Source organism: Haliotis rufescens, unplaced genomic scaffold, assembly GCF_023055435.1.
Source record: "Haliotis rufescens isolate VD_foot unplaced genomic scaffold, xgHalRufe1.0.p SCAF_19, whole genome shotgun sequence".
Taxonomy (NCBI): domain Eukaryota; kingdom Metazoa; phylum Mollusca; class Gastropoda; order Lepetellida; family Haliotidae; genus Haliotis; species Haliotis rufescens.
The window spans coordinates 23,442,748-23,457,635 of record NW_025963879.1 but is presented as its reverse complement, the minus strand read 5'-3'; the positions used below and the strand labels follow the sequence as shown (position 1 = coordinate 23,457,635).

The window sequence follows — 14,888 nt, the reverse complement described above, 5'->3', positions numbered from 1 at the left end:
TCGCTACATTTTAAAAGAAATATTTGTACTCTGTATATATAATATATTTTTTCAAATAATATTATTTGCTGCGTTATTTGGAAGGTCAAGGACGAGAATGAAGAGTAACTCGTGAGCAAAATATTGAGACACTACGATTCTTTGCAAGTTTTATCAGGTAAAGGAATAATGGTATTATGACATGTTCTGTCAAAATGGATTAAAATCATTTAATATCTAGGATACAGGGCCAGTATTTGGAACATATATTTTTCCATTGAAAGGTTATGTTGAGCAACATGTCAACAAATATTGGAAAAACTCCTGAATCACGATGACGGCAAGGATTATCAAAATTAACCACAAATCTGCGTATGATATATCGATCGAAGTATAATACCCCAAATAGCGCATTCTGTACATTCAGCGTAACATATAACGAAAATTGTTATAGCTTAAATAACACTGATTTCACAGATGCGGACTTTGTCTCTGCTAGCTTTTTATGTTGGCGATTATTTTTATGAAACGTTTTTCTTTATTGGGAGTACGTTTTTTCAATTACGGATGCATGAAGGAGCGAAATAGCCTTGTCAGCTTGAAGACAGTCTAGGCTAATGAAACAAACTAATTAGCCAACTCTTTACCATGGGACCAGGGGTGGAATCACAAATAATTTGTGCTCGAAAACCTGGTGATCAGAAACCAGCTGTTTGCCATGATGTGCATGTAGGCATGTTTTCCTCGAAACTTGCTAAAAATTGTACTGATTTACCCTAAATTACATTGCTTAATTCAGGGGGTGGAGATTGGATTGAAAAGGCATTTCCAACATGGTCAAATGATCATAAACAAAACCATACTGATGTGCAGACTAGGAATGAGTCTAACATGTTTTTCAACTGAAATAGCTGTGGTTATACACCAGTTGGGTATTAATTTAGATATGTTCTGTTTGAGGTAATATACTTAGATTGGTATACAACCATATTCCCAGATCTGTGGTGATCTCTGACGTAACTGTAATGTGGTAGTATACATGTACTTTTGTGGACCGTATCTAGTTATCATATATAGTGCCTGGAGAGTTGACGGTCAGTGGTTCAATCCCCATCTGCATCATACCAAAAGACATTGAATAGTAGTACAACAAGTACCATCTTTTAACGTCTTTTGGTATGACACAGCCAGGGATTGAACTCCGGACCTTCCGCTCTCTACCACTAGACCATGGAGGCGGTCAAATATCATGGGAAGGGACTGGTCTCCAATCTTTCTTGACATCAGTGTTATGTATTTCGTGGATTAGAGAAAAGATGCCAATAAAGTTATATTTACACTGGGTATACATCAAAAGTAGTTTCAAAGAAGTACGCTTTTTCTCCTCACCTAAAATATTTTGGTTCCATTGTATATCAGTGTCATACAGCTGTGAAATCATACCTATATGCTGCTCCGTGTTTTCCTTTCCCTTATTACTGATGACTAATACATAGCCACAAATCTCTCTTACAATAACATTCTTATTGAGGCCGTTGCTGATGTTGCACCAACCCTCAAAAGAACTATCAGAGTGCATATTGAAGAATATGGGATTTTATATTTCTTCTCAATCCTAAAGTAAACCCAAATAGTTTAATTGAAAATAGGACAAAACATTTAGGTTCATTTTTAGCATTTTTAGGAATATTATGCATCATATTCATCAAATATTGTTTTATTCTAAGCATACTTCATCTTTCTCTTTATTTCAACAACAGGTTTCCTACAAAATGGACAACATTGACATCAAACCAGGGCAGAAAGTACTCCTTGTTTGGGGTGGACAGTCATCGGAAAATATTCAAGATATTGTCCAATCTTTGACCAACCAAGTAGGAGAATCCGGCAGCATCCATGTGGAACATGTTGAGAGACTTACACAGTGTATGTTGTTAGTGTGTGTGTTGTCTGTATGTCAAAACAATAATCTGATTCAGATCATTGTTGTGACTCTCAAGTTTGGGGACAGTTGAACTTTGTTGGTCTTTAATACTCCCCATGTAGATGAAAATGAAAGTTGAGTGCACACTGATCTATTTGATGACGTAGTGCTGTGAGCATTCACTTGATGAATGGAATTTGGAACAGTATAAAAAATGAAAGCAAACTGAACTTAATGAGTGAAGAGCATCATCCATGTAGATATAGGTAGAGATATTTATAGAAAGTCTTTATTTTCACTCACTACAATTCTTGTCTAGCATATCCTAATGTCAGAATGGTTTTATATTCCTCTGCACAGCAGCCAGCTGCATTTATGTTGTGGAGGCCTGGAAATAATCAAATCTGGGCCAATAAACCAGTGGTTGATATTATGACTTTGAGCAACATCCCACCTAGTCAGGTTACATTTGCATACATTAAGCAAAACATGTCCACTGATCTAATTAAATAGCTTCTTACAACATGCAATTGACTGACACGGACCAAGTTACAGATAAGTTGTTCATTTGTGTTCAGTGTTCCAAATGAATCACCATTACCCAAGGACCTCCTCCGTGGTCTAATGGTAGAGCGTCCGCCCGGAGAGCGGAAGGTCCGGGGTTCGATCCCCAGCCGCGTCATACCAAAAGACGTTCAAAGATGGTACTTGTTGTTACCCTGTCTGGCGCTCTGCATTAAGGAGCTAAAACGAGGACTGGTCGGCTCGGAGTCAGTATACTGTGTCTGAGTGGGGTATTCATGTTAAACTGCGGCATGGTAGCACTATAAATCGGAATCAGTCCGGACTAGTACAAGCAGCCACACACACATACATACACATGCATGCACGTCACTATATAAGTGCAATAATCTTGGACACTACGTTAAACCCCATTTAACCTCACCTCACCATTACCCAAGTAATTTAAAGTTGCTTTCAGTGTCAGTTACAAGTCCCATGGCGATCTGGGTTAAAATTGCTCTTTAGCAGCCCATGCTTGCCGCGAGAGGCGACTAAATGGGTCAGGGTGTCAGGCTCGCTGACATGGTTGATGCATGATTATTTACAGACCACCGTCTATAGATGGAATATTGCTGAGTGTGGTGTTAAACAACAAACACAATTTTAAAAATGCTTGCATACAAATACACATGAAAAGTTTCAAAACCCCAATAGTACATGTATAACAACACTGTTGCATAATTAATCAGTGTATCCTTTTCAACTTGCTTATCTGTATTAATTTACACGTCTTTATATACTGATCTAATGCAGGCATCACACATACATGAACTCTACTGTAGTAAATAATGCTTAACAAGGTGCTATATCTCGTTTATTGTTAATTAGACACATATACTTGTATATCTCTGTTGTCAGTTTATGCAACAGGGGGCAGCACACAAACTGTTCAAAATTGGAAGTCACCTGAAATAACATTTCACAGGTCTAGATAAGCTTTTGCTTATTTGGGTATTTAATCCAGGGGTTTGATTTTGGTGGATTTCCACAGTTTTTAGAGGGTATTCAAATTTTTTTAACCCACCTGTTTCTTAACATTTGAGTATTTTAGCTTGAAAACCTGTTTCATAACAATCCCTGTAAATAATTAAAAATAAATAAATAGTAGTATACCCATCTATGTCTTGCGGCTCCCTCTCAGAAACCATTTTATGCCTACAAGACCTAGCATTGTAAGAAAGGCACTAATCACCAGTCAGCAACTGTTTAAGATACATTGACTAGGCACAATGTGCTTTTCCATTGGAATCTATTGCTAATCGAGTTTGTTTGTCGCACAAGCTTTTCCTAATGTAACTGCCCTTAAGTGAATTTCACGATCTGCTGATATACCATCATTTTATCTAACAGTTGTAATATACAGTCGTTTTATCAAATAGTCGTTGGTGTAAAAATACCCAATAGACTGGACTTAAGGAGTAAAAATATATTGAATACCTAAAGAAAACTATCTAAATCCAATGTGAATAATAACTTTTGAGGAAATATTTAGTGGCTCAAAACATTATCTGGAGCTCAACAGGGACCTATTCTAACCCAGGATTCACTTGCCCAAAACGCTCTTGACGCTACAACAAACATATGATAGTGCTATGATCATATGGGGGTCCAGATCCACAAGGGGTAATAACACTAAACAAACACATTTATTTAACTAGAACAGCATCAGGACAAAAGTAGTTTTTCATAAAGTTGCCATTTCATCTCTTAATTAATACGAATGTATGTATAAGGGCATTGTAATCAACTCTCAGTTGAAACCGTCATTGTGGTGTGTTTTTTGCTGAACAAGTGGAATGTGTGTTGTAGCTTCACATCCCAACTCGGTGTTTGACGTAGCAGTTTGTGGCCTGCATCAACCTGGGGTCATCCAACAGGACATGGACAGACTCGGGGAAATCTGCAGGATACTGAAGCCGGTCGGTAAACTCTACATCAGGGATGCTGTCTCCGACAATGCCAGTGGAACTGTACAGACAACAGACAAGATGGTGTCAACACTGAAACTCTCAGGCTTTGTCAACTTGTCAGCTGTAGGTTATCATTATTTGTTATGTTCCATTGTCCATCAAGTACCAGTGGAGCAGTGGAGAATTAGGAATTATTTTATCATTGGTTCATCAACTGACACAGCTTCCCGAGGCAGGGAGATAACTGACTATTGAAGTCCAGTTTCCACCCTTGCCAAACTAGGCTTGAATTTAGTGTCTCTTACATACTAATACAGTGGCTATTACAAGTTATGTCCCTTCTGTGTCCTTCCTATTCACCAATCAGATTCCACCTCTCATATCACTTGCATTTGCTACAAACAAAATTGCGACAGCACCCTGTCACGACAATCTCATCGATTATCAAAATCTATATTGTAATAAGATAGGTCTGACCTTGGGAAATGCATCAAATCACCTGAGCACCTTGATTAAAAACGTGAAAAGATGAGGAAATTATCTGTTGACGCCCAGTTGCTGGTACACATGTTTTGCAAATCCTGCAGTTGACCTATGCAGTCACCATGTTGTTTGCAAACTGGATGTCAATTTCATAACACAATTTTGATTGGCCTATTCATAGACTCGTTAGGCCAGCCAAAATATGATGCAGAAATTTCAGCCTAGTTCGGCAAGGTTTGAAACTTGACTTTTATGTAATCAGTTGATGCCCTTGCCTCAGGAAGATGCAATACATGAGGTAGAAAACAGATCTGTTTTCAGTAGATCAGTGTATCATGGCACATTGATAAAATCATGTACCTTTGGTTGGTTAGCTTAAACTGTCACAAACTCCAGATCAGATTGATGCTAACTGGTGACAACTGTCACAACCACTAGATCAGATTGATGCTAACTAGTGACAACTGTCACAACCACTAGATCTGATTGATGCTAACAGGTGACAACTGTCACAACCACTAGATCAGATTGGTGCTAACTGGTGACAACTGTCACAACCACTAGATCAGATTGATGCTAACTGGTGACAACTGTCACAACCACTAGATCAGATAGATGCTAACTGGTGACAACTGTCACAACCACTAGATCAGATAGATGCTAACTGGTGACAACTGTCACAACCACTAGATCAGATTGATGCTAACTGGTGACAACTGTCACAACCACTAGATCTGATTGATGCTAACTGGTGACAACTGTCACAACAACTAGATCAGATTGATGGTAACAGGTGACAACTGTCACAACCACTAGATCTGATTGATGCTAACAGGTGATAACTGTCACAACCACTAGATCAGATTGATGGTAACTGGTGACAACTGTCACAACCACTAGATCAGATAGATGCTAACTGGTGACAACTGGCATTTTTAGAAATGTAAACTATTCTGAGATCAGCAAGCAGCTCCTTCTCCTCACCATACGTTTCATCCAGGTAGAGCACTTGTGAAAAAGACATGTGGTTCAGCCATTTCAATCCCATTATGAATACATGTTTCTCATTTGGTGCTCAGCTTTATAACAGTGTTTTTTTCCAGTAATTATACTTAACTTTTTTGTTTCAACCAGCCTGTTTCTCTACCTCTGAGTGATGATGACAAGGCAGCCCTACAGAATCTGTCATCAGACAATGGCTTGTCACTAGTTCAGATCACCGCAGAGAAGCCTCACTATGAAGTCGGGTCCACTACACAGCTCAAACTGTCATTTGCAAATAAACCTAAAGGTTAGTGAAAAAGATGCTAGGTGGAAACTGATTTCTCTTGGTTTTATGATCTTGGTGAAAGAACAGCTACTTACGGCACAGCATGTATATTTAAGATCTGGCCACAAACTGCTGTTTCTATAATCTCTGCTACTTCCTCCCAACCTAACCAGATACCCTAGCAACATGTACTGAACATGGATCACCTACCATTACTTAGCAGTTTAGAATTACCCAACTCACTGACAGTGTTACTTACAGTCTAAGGGAGATAACTCTAGTTACTTCCAGCAACTAGAGTTATCTCCCTTAGACTGTAAGTGCCTGTCTCTAAGAATTACAGCTTTATTCATAAGGATATGCACCCTTTCCAGGTGGGCACTATTACCAGTATATCATGTCTTCAAAATTAAATTACATAATATAACACACATTGCAATATGTGGCCTTCCCACTTTGAACTGTGGGTGGTCCTGGGTATCCAGTGTACTACTGCTTGTTGTACGAGGTGACTAATTTGGATCAAGTAGTTAGGTTTGGTGACTGTTAGTTGCAAGTTGTCTTGTCTGGACATGGTGGGACATTGTGGCTCATTTTCTCACTGGTTTGTCTAGCCCCGACTCTTATTTACAGGATGTGGTGATATGGCTGGAATATTTCTGATTGCAGCATTTATCAACAAACAAAGAAATCCTACTTAACACACTCCTTGACGAGGCTATGAGTTGCAGATACCACCCAAACTCTCTTTTGTTTTAGTTTTGGGAATTATTTCTTATCCTGACACAACACATCAGGATAATTTCCCTTCCGGACTTCGATCCTATAACACAGAACCCAAACATGCCTTTACCTCCTCTGGGGCACCCCCAGCCCTTGGTTACCAACAGGAGTTGTCTGTCCCTGATCCCTTCACTTCTTATCGCTCACGGTGATAGACGTGCACTTTGGAATCAGCTCACACCAGGTTATTATTCCAGGATGTTCCCGGTCCCCATGAAAGACTCCTAACAGGATGCGCTTGATTCACAACCTGAAATCGTTCAACCTGTTGTATCTGGAGACTCCACTGTATTTTCGGATGTTATCCCTCAATGACTTGAGGTTAACAATATGTCTTGGGGACTTTATGGTGTCTTTGGATCTGCAGGACACTTACCTGCATGTACCCATTCATCCAGAGCACTCCGATTCCTGTTCCGGAGAAAGGACTTCCAATGGCAAGTCCTGCCGTTTGGAATTTCCTTGGCCCCATGGTTATTTACACAAAATACCAATCCAGTAGTAGCCCTTTTGCACAGCAGGGATGTCAGCTTCCATCCATACATAGACGATTGTATCCTCAACGATCAGGATCTACAGACGCTAGCGCCACACATCACTATTTCGAGGCGCCTGTTGTCCCAGTGGGGATGGTTGATCCCAACTGGAAAAGTTGGACATGTTTCCATCGCAGTCTCTCCAGTTCATCGGGGAGCTGTTCAACACCAGCAGACATGTTAAATACCAGCAGTTGTGGGAGGATAATCGGTGGTTCACGATATTGCCCTTATCATCCATCCTGGGGACGGAGGACACTGAGGATCTGTCGTTATGTCCTGTGCAAGCACTCAAGCGTTACGTTGAAGTGACAGAGTTCCATGAAGCAGAAGAAGTGATTAGTCCTACCTCTGTCGGCCAGAAGTAGGGAGAAGGTGACAAAGAATACCAAGGCGTTTTGGCTTTGTGCCACACTTCTGCTGACATATCACTAGCTGAGGCACACCATCTCCATGAAATCAGAGCCCTAGCATCCATGATGGCGTTGCATACCAACTGTATGGTGACGGATGTCATCAAGGGGGTGTTTTGGGGCACTGACACTACATTCACCAACTACTATCTGAGGGACTTCTCTGTCAAAGACATAGGGGGGTTCTTCAGTTTGGGACACTTGTCCCAGCACAGCAGTTAACTGTCCCACGTTCGCATCATTGACTTTGGCGCTGTACATATCCAACATACCATTCATGCATAAATATTATCTGACAATATCTTAAGGCATTTCTACGTTTCTGTTCATCTCTTGAACGATGTTGGATCATGCTGTGGGTCGTAGACAAATCATCACTGAACTCAGTGCATTGCCAGCTATTTCCCTTGTGTCACATGCGGCTCAAAAATTTCTGAGGGACTGTTGGGCTTGGGTTGTTATCTGCTAGATCCTTTAGTTCTGATCCTCCGGGCATCTCAGACATGGAGCGTAGTCTTACATGTTAGAGTAAGGATGTCACAGGTGATACAGGCTAATTTCCAATGTGTTTTGTCCGGATAAGGGTACTAATATCATGAATAATTAAGTTCCTGTACTCTTTTTGTTTTTAATTTTGCGTTAGTGCAGCTCTAAATAACAATTGATATTTGTGAAAAAATTTCAGTGATGTGACATGCAGCATAGTCTCCAGTAAAGGAGACAAGATATTCTATGTTCTCTAGTACGACTAGTTGAGAAAAAGTAGCCTACACCAAGTATTTTAGAGCATTTGTTTCATCTTCAACATGAGAATTGATATTTGGACACCTGAGAATGATGCTTTCTCGCAAAATATAAAAATATTAGACTGTTTGACAAATCAATGCCATTATTATTATTTTTTCTGTCATGTACCAGTTTTTAGGAATTCAAACAATGTTGATGTTTGTTTTGACAGCAGTGGATGCCAGTGTAGCCAAGGTGTGGTCGCTGTCGGCGGATGATGTGATGGATGATGAGGTGGAGCTTGTTGATGACGATGCTCTCCTGGAACAAGATGACCTGAAAAAGCCTGACCCAGCCTCTCTTCGAGGTGAGTTCCGCCAAGGCAGTGAGACTTGGGCCCTACTACAGACGACGGATCAATAAATAGTCTTGTAATTTGCCAGTTTAATGTTTTAGCTCCCTCCTTCCCTCTCCTCTCTCTCTCTCTCACACACACACACTCTCTCTCTCTCTCTCTCTCTCTCCCTCTCTCTCTCTCTCTCACACACACACATTCTCTCTCTCTCTCTCTCTCTCTCTCTCTCTCTCTCTCTCTCTCTCTCTCTCTCTCTCTCTCTCCTCTCTCTCTCTCTCTCTCTCTTGAGGATTGTCTTTTTGTTATTAGGGTATGCATTTATTATGTGATCAAACTGAGTTAGACGTTGTGTTGGTGGAATGTGTTGTTAAAATGACTTGATTCAAACTTGCTAGGACTCTACATTTTACTTATATAATGATTGTTTATTCAGCTGATTGTGGTGCAAACCCCAAGAAGAAGAAAGCTTGCAAGAACTGTACGTGTGGGCTGGCAGAGGAGCTTGAAGAAGGGGCTGAGATCACGCCCAAACCCGTCACATCTGCCTGTGGAAATGTGAGTCTAATACTTGCCCCAAGTTTAAGATTCCCGAAAATTAGTGGTTTGAAATTATTTGACATTATTAGTTTCAGTTAGACTTATTGATGGTTGCAATAACAGTCTGTGCCAAATCTTTTAAGTCTGTTGCCTAATGAAATAGCCATACAGAGTTGTTTCCCTTTGAGCCATTGTCAGAACAAGAACGAAAGGTTATCCATCATTCACTGCTGTCTATCAAATCAGCAATATACTGTAAATCTTGAAATTAATGTGTCTCGAAATTAATCCGACTGCTGACCCCTAGCCAAAAAAGTCTGCAAAATATTGCGAAAATCTACGGCATGTGACAGAAGTGTTCCAGTTTACATTGAAAAGGACTTGATTTTGATACTGCCGAGATGAAAATATAATTTGAATGGCCTTGAATTTTTGGTTGGGAGCCTTGTAATGGCCTAACTAAACCTTACAAGGCCTTGAATTTTTGGGAATCAGTTTTTAGTTGATCCACCCCGAGTATTCTGGGTACATGTGGACCTATTGGATTTAGAGAAATATTAGACAAGTGGCTAATGTTGTAGACTGCTTGAATAGACTAAAAAATCATTCATGTCTAAAATATGTTTTATATGTGGACTTTAAGATAGACCTTAAGATGCTCTATTGCCATGCGGGGGCACGGGTGGCCAAGTCGTCTAAGGTGCCACGATTCGCTGTGCAGAGTTGCGTCCCTTAGGCACGCCAGAAACCTATGATTGTGGGTTCGAATCCCGGTTCGCCCCGATTATGTTTCTAGGTTTGTCAGCACCATACCCGTGCTCGTGGGTGCTTGTGGTTTTCACCGAAGTGGTAAACGTCTGAGACCTGCATCACTTTGGGCTTTCCTCAAACATTAAGCTGATATAACTGGAATACTGTTAAAAGCGGCTTTAAACCCAACTCACTCACTCACTCACTCACTCACTCACTCACTCACACTCACTCACTCACTCACTCACTCACTCACTCACTCACTCACTCACTCACTCACTCACTCACTCACTCACTCACTTTAGGCATTTCTTTCCAATGACATCAAGATTTCAAACAAGGGCACTTTATTGACGTTACCTGGAACATACTTTGGGGGGTTTCCATATTACCAGCTGGATAGAAAACAGCACTTTGACTGATGGCTAGCCAGTGTATATCCCTTTCTGATATAACAAATAGACGCACTGATGGAAAGACCTAACCCCATTGTTAGCAAGTTAAATGTTGTGCAATTTGGTGACACTGTGAAGAAATAACAACTTTGTAACCCTGCATACGTTTTGGAACAGTTCAGCGCTGAAAGGTATACACGCTGACTCATTAGGCATCATGGAGTTGAGAAATAAATAGTGACATAAAAATTAGCTCCAGTTATATTGTTTATTCAAAGGCTTTTACTGTTTTGGTTTTTGTCTATATTGTTATTATATAAAGTTGTTTACCTGTTTCCAATGTTATGTTTCAGTGTTACCTTGGTGATGCATTCCGGTGTGCCAGTTGTCCGTATCTCGGCATGCCAGCCTTCAAGCCAGGCGAGAAGGTCGGCCTCAGTGACAGACAACTGAAGGCAGATGCCTAGTCACAGGTTGTGAATCAGTGAGAGTGGCCTGTGTTACAACAGAAACGACAACAGGAATGAGATTAGGAGATGATGGTGACATCCCACATTTATACTGTCTGCCAAGGGTTCATAGTTTGGCAATCGAACACCAGAGAAGACATTTTAGCATTACAAGAGTTGTGCAAGTTTCCTGGTACTGGCTATTACCCATGGTATTGTTAGTGTATTATTTCTGTTGATGTATTTTTTAAAAGAACTCAGGTGTCTATTTGGTTCTTGCTGTCACCAGGAACCTATGCTGGTCGTAAGGGACGACTTATTGGATCGGGTAGTGAGACTTGATGACTTTGTATATTGAGTGTCATCATATCCTGAAGACATTGAGTGTTGCTCTTGATATCAATCACTAGAGCAGACTCAATTATTTACAGTCCGCCATCATATAGCTGGAATATGAGTGGGGTATTAAACAACAAACGAATAAAACTCTAATTGTCCTCTTTTTCTTTTCCTCCCCATGGGGAATCCAGGTCAGAACAGGTCCCCAGCAATATATGCTTGTCGTTTGGGGCGACTAAATGGTTAACATGCTCTCTGACTCGGTGACCTGGTTGATTGGGTATCATGATACCCCGATGGCATCAGTGCTCATATTGATCACTGTTTTGTCGGGTCCAGACTTGATTATTAACAGGCCGCATTTCACATTTCTTTTCTTGTGTTGTGACAGGATGAACTAGGTACCCTCATGAAATGTTGAGTGGTGTATAATATAATCATTGAAGCAGGTACAGGAGTTTTGGGTGAAATTTTTACAGCGACTTGCATGCATGTGTGGGTGTATGTGTGACTGCTTGTACTAGTCAGGGTTGATACCTCTATCATTGAGATCCCATGCCGCAGTTTAACATGTATACCCCTCCCAGACACAGTATACAGGCCCTTAGCTGGCCAGTCCTTGTTTTATCCCCCTAAGTCCACTAGACCTGGGAAGTGAGAGAACTTAGGGTAGGGATGTAGTTACTTGAAAAGTTATCTCCCTTTGGCCTTCTTTCCTTGGTATTTTAAAAGTTTTGACTTGTGTTCTATATATCTCAGTAAGTTTTAACATCACCAAGTCAACCATTGGATATCCTTGTTATTGATCTAGAATGGCAACAATGAGATACACATACCAACAGTAGACAGAAGAGAATGAGTACATATCAGCTGAACCGTGAAGATCCAGGGTAGAATAGGTCTTCAGCAACCCATGCTTGCCATAAAAGGCGACTATGCTTGTCATGAGAGGCGACTAACGGGATCGGGTGGTCAGGCTCGCTGACTTGGTTGATGCATGCCCATGATGTCAAACACAGGGATTGACTGGTCCAGACTCGATTATTTACAGACCGCTGTCATATAGCTGGAATATTGCTGAGTGCGGCGTTAAACAACATACCAACCAACATATTTGCTACCTGCCATCAACACTACATCAATATTTCATCATGTCAAAATGGAAAAAGAATTTATTGCATGTACTGACACACTTTGAAAACACAATTTGCAAGTTTCTTTTTTAAATATCATTGTCAGTACTTAACATGTTTGTGGACTCTATGTTCCTACATCACCCGGAAATACATAGGCATTAGTAATATTTAACCAATGAATCAGGAAACAGCCTTGTGCCAGTGAGAGGGAACCAGCAAGTGCGTAGATTACATTACACAAACAACAATATTTCTCATGCAGCATGTGCTACAGCCTTCCGAACTGTCATCTTCCCGTGTAATCAAATAACGAAAACATTTGCGATTTCATCCCTGACTCAAAAACATAGGCAATCGCTGGTGGGTTTAAAAGATGAAAAGACATATTCATGTCAACAAAAACAGGCAGTGGTAAATCACTTTCATAAGAAGGTGTACCAGTCGTGGATGGGGATTTTGTGAAACATTCTCTGATTTGACTATAAATATGTGCGATAATCCAATCATTAGCACAGAAACATGGGCTTGATGTGGCAAGGGTGGAAACAGGACTTTGATAAAAAGGCTAGTGGACGCTCTTGCCTTGGAAAGATTCGCGGACATCTACTCTCTATACATTACTTCAATATCAGGCAATGAAGGGGGTTCTCACAAAGTTCATGCACAAAGTAGGGCACTTTTGATTTCCATGAGTTATACATAGCCTTCCCTAGCTGACTCCAAGTTGCCATGCAATTACGGGTCTAAAGTGTTATCGGTTGATTGATAAATGTGGTGTATATGAATCCTGTGAAGTGCTCATGATGTGTGGATATATATTATGTAGTAATCATCTGGTGATTGATTTATTGATGCAGTGATGTTTTTATGGACAGAACCATTGTAACATTAAACCAGGCTCAGGTAACAATGGGGGCACAGGTGGCCCAGTAGCCACCATTTGCTGTGCAGAGTTGCATCCCTTGAGCACACCCAAAACCTGTGATTGTGGGTTCAAATCCCGGTTTGCTCTGATCATGTTTCTAGATTTGTCAGCACCATGCCAGTGCTAGGGGGTGGCACTGGACTGGTAAACACTTGAGACCTGCAGAACTTCAGCCCTTCCTCACACATCAAGCTGACATGCCGCGATATAACTGGAATTCTGGTCAAAGGGTGTTTCAGTATGCCTTATTTGGTGGTGAGAAACGGTATTTAAGAGTGTTCCACCTGTCCTCATCTGATATTAGAGTGACTAGATCTGAAGCAAGGTTCCTCTATAAGGCCATGTTTGCTGCATATATTCTGTATACTGAAGACATTATTGTGAATTTGAATGTTTTACCTTGTAAGTTTATTTTGTGTTTATCTACTGTATCCTTTCAATGACATGAACTACATATGTGAATACAGTGTTTTGTTTATGCTAACTATCAAGATGGGTAGATGACCCAGCAGGGGCAGAGTTGTGTCCCTTACTTGGCCAGGATCCTTGGTTGATGGTTGAAATGTAATTATGGTCCTTGGTTTGTTTGTGCCATGTCCATGTTCATGTGATTTTCCCGAATGGGTAAATATCTTGGTGGACCTTCCTGTCCCAATAAGCCATGATGTAACTGAAATACATTTGAAAGTGGCATAGAACCCAACTCACTCACTCACTTACACTCTTGATTATATAAATTATGGAAATATTGTCACGCAAGATGGAGAAACTTACGGAAGCCCTTTAGGGCCATTTGTTTTTTTCGATACTATCTTGAAATTTCAAGATACAGAAGTTGAAATTTCAAGATATTATCTTGAACTTAGTATCTTGAAATTTCTACTTAGTATCTTGAAATTTCAACTTAATATCTTTAATTTATCAACTTCTGTATCTTGAAATTTCAAGATAGTATCAATTTTTAAAACAAAAACAAATGGCCCTAAAAGGCTTCCGTAGAAACTGGCAGCAGGTTAACTGAATGTAAATATTAAATAAAGAATCGCACAACACGACTGTCTTTTCATCATTATCCAACCATATTACGAACAGTAACTGTCACTAGTATCCAAACAACCTGGCACAGCTGGGCCAATATATATACTGATGGATCCAAGAATCCTGTCAACAACACTGCTGGTTACGGAGCCGTATCCACAGCTCCAAACCCCTAAGATCTTTTGTCATCCCAGCTGTATCATTAATCTTATTACAGGCTCTGATACAAGCGCAGCCGTGTCCTGTTGTTGATAGTAATGTACAATGTAGTTTATTGTATTGAAGCTCTTTGTCTTGCTGGTGTGTTTGTTTTCCTGTTTTGGGGAGATTAAGCAACAAGTATGTTCCTGGATCCTGGTTCCCATCCGCATCCTGA

At 40.4% G+C, this 14,888-nt stretch overlaps 1 protein-coding gene across 1 annotated transcript; it reads left to right on the top strand.

Annotated features, from left to right (window-relative positions):
- The first annotated feature begins 78 nt into the window (after positions 1-78).
- On the top strand, positions 79-14,526 carry LOC124135343 (anamorsin homolog). Its single transcript, XM_046500630.2, has 7 exons — positions 79-157; positions 1,740-1,905; positions 4,277-4,500; positions 5,995-6,151; positions 8,821-8,955; positions 9,377-9,498; positions 10,979-14,526. The coding sequence occupies exons 2-7, from the start codon at positions 1,752-1,754 to the stop codon at positions 11,090-11,092; spliced, it is 906 nt and encodes a 301-aa protein (XP_046356586.1). The 5' UTR covers positions 79-157; positions 1,740-1,751; the 3' UTR covers positions 11,093-14,526.
- The last annotated feature ends 362 nt before the right edge of the window (positions 14,527-14,888 follow it).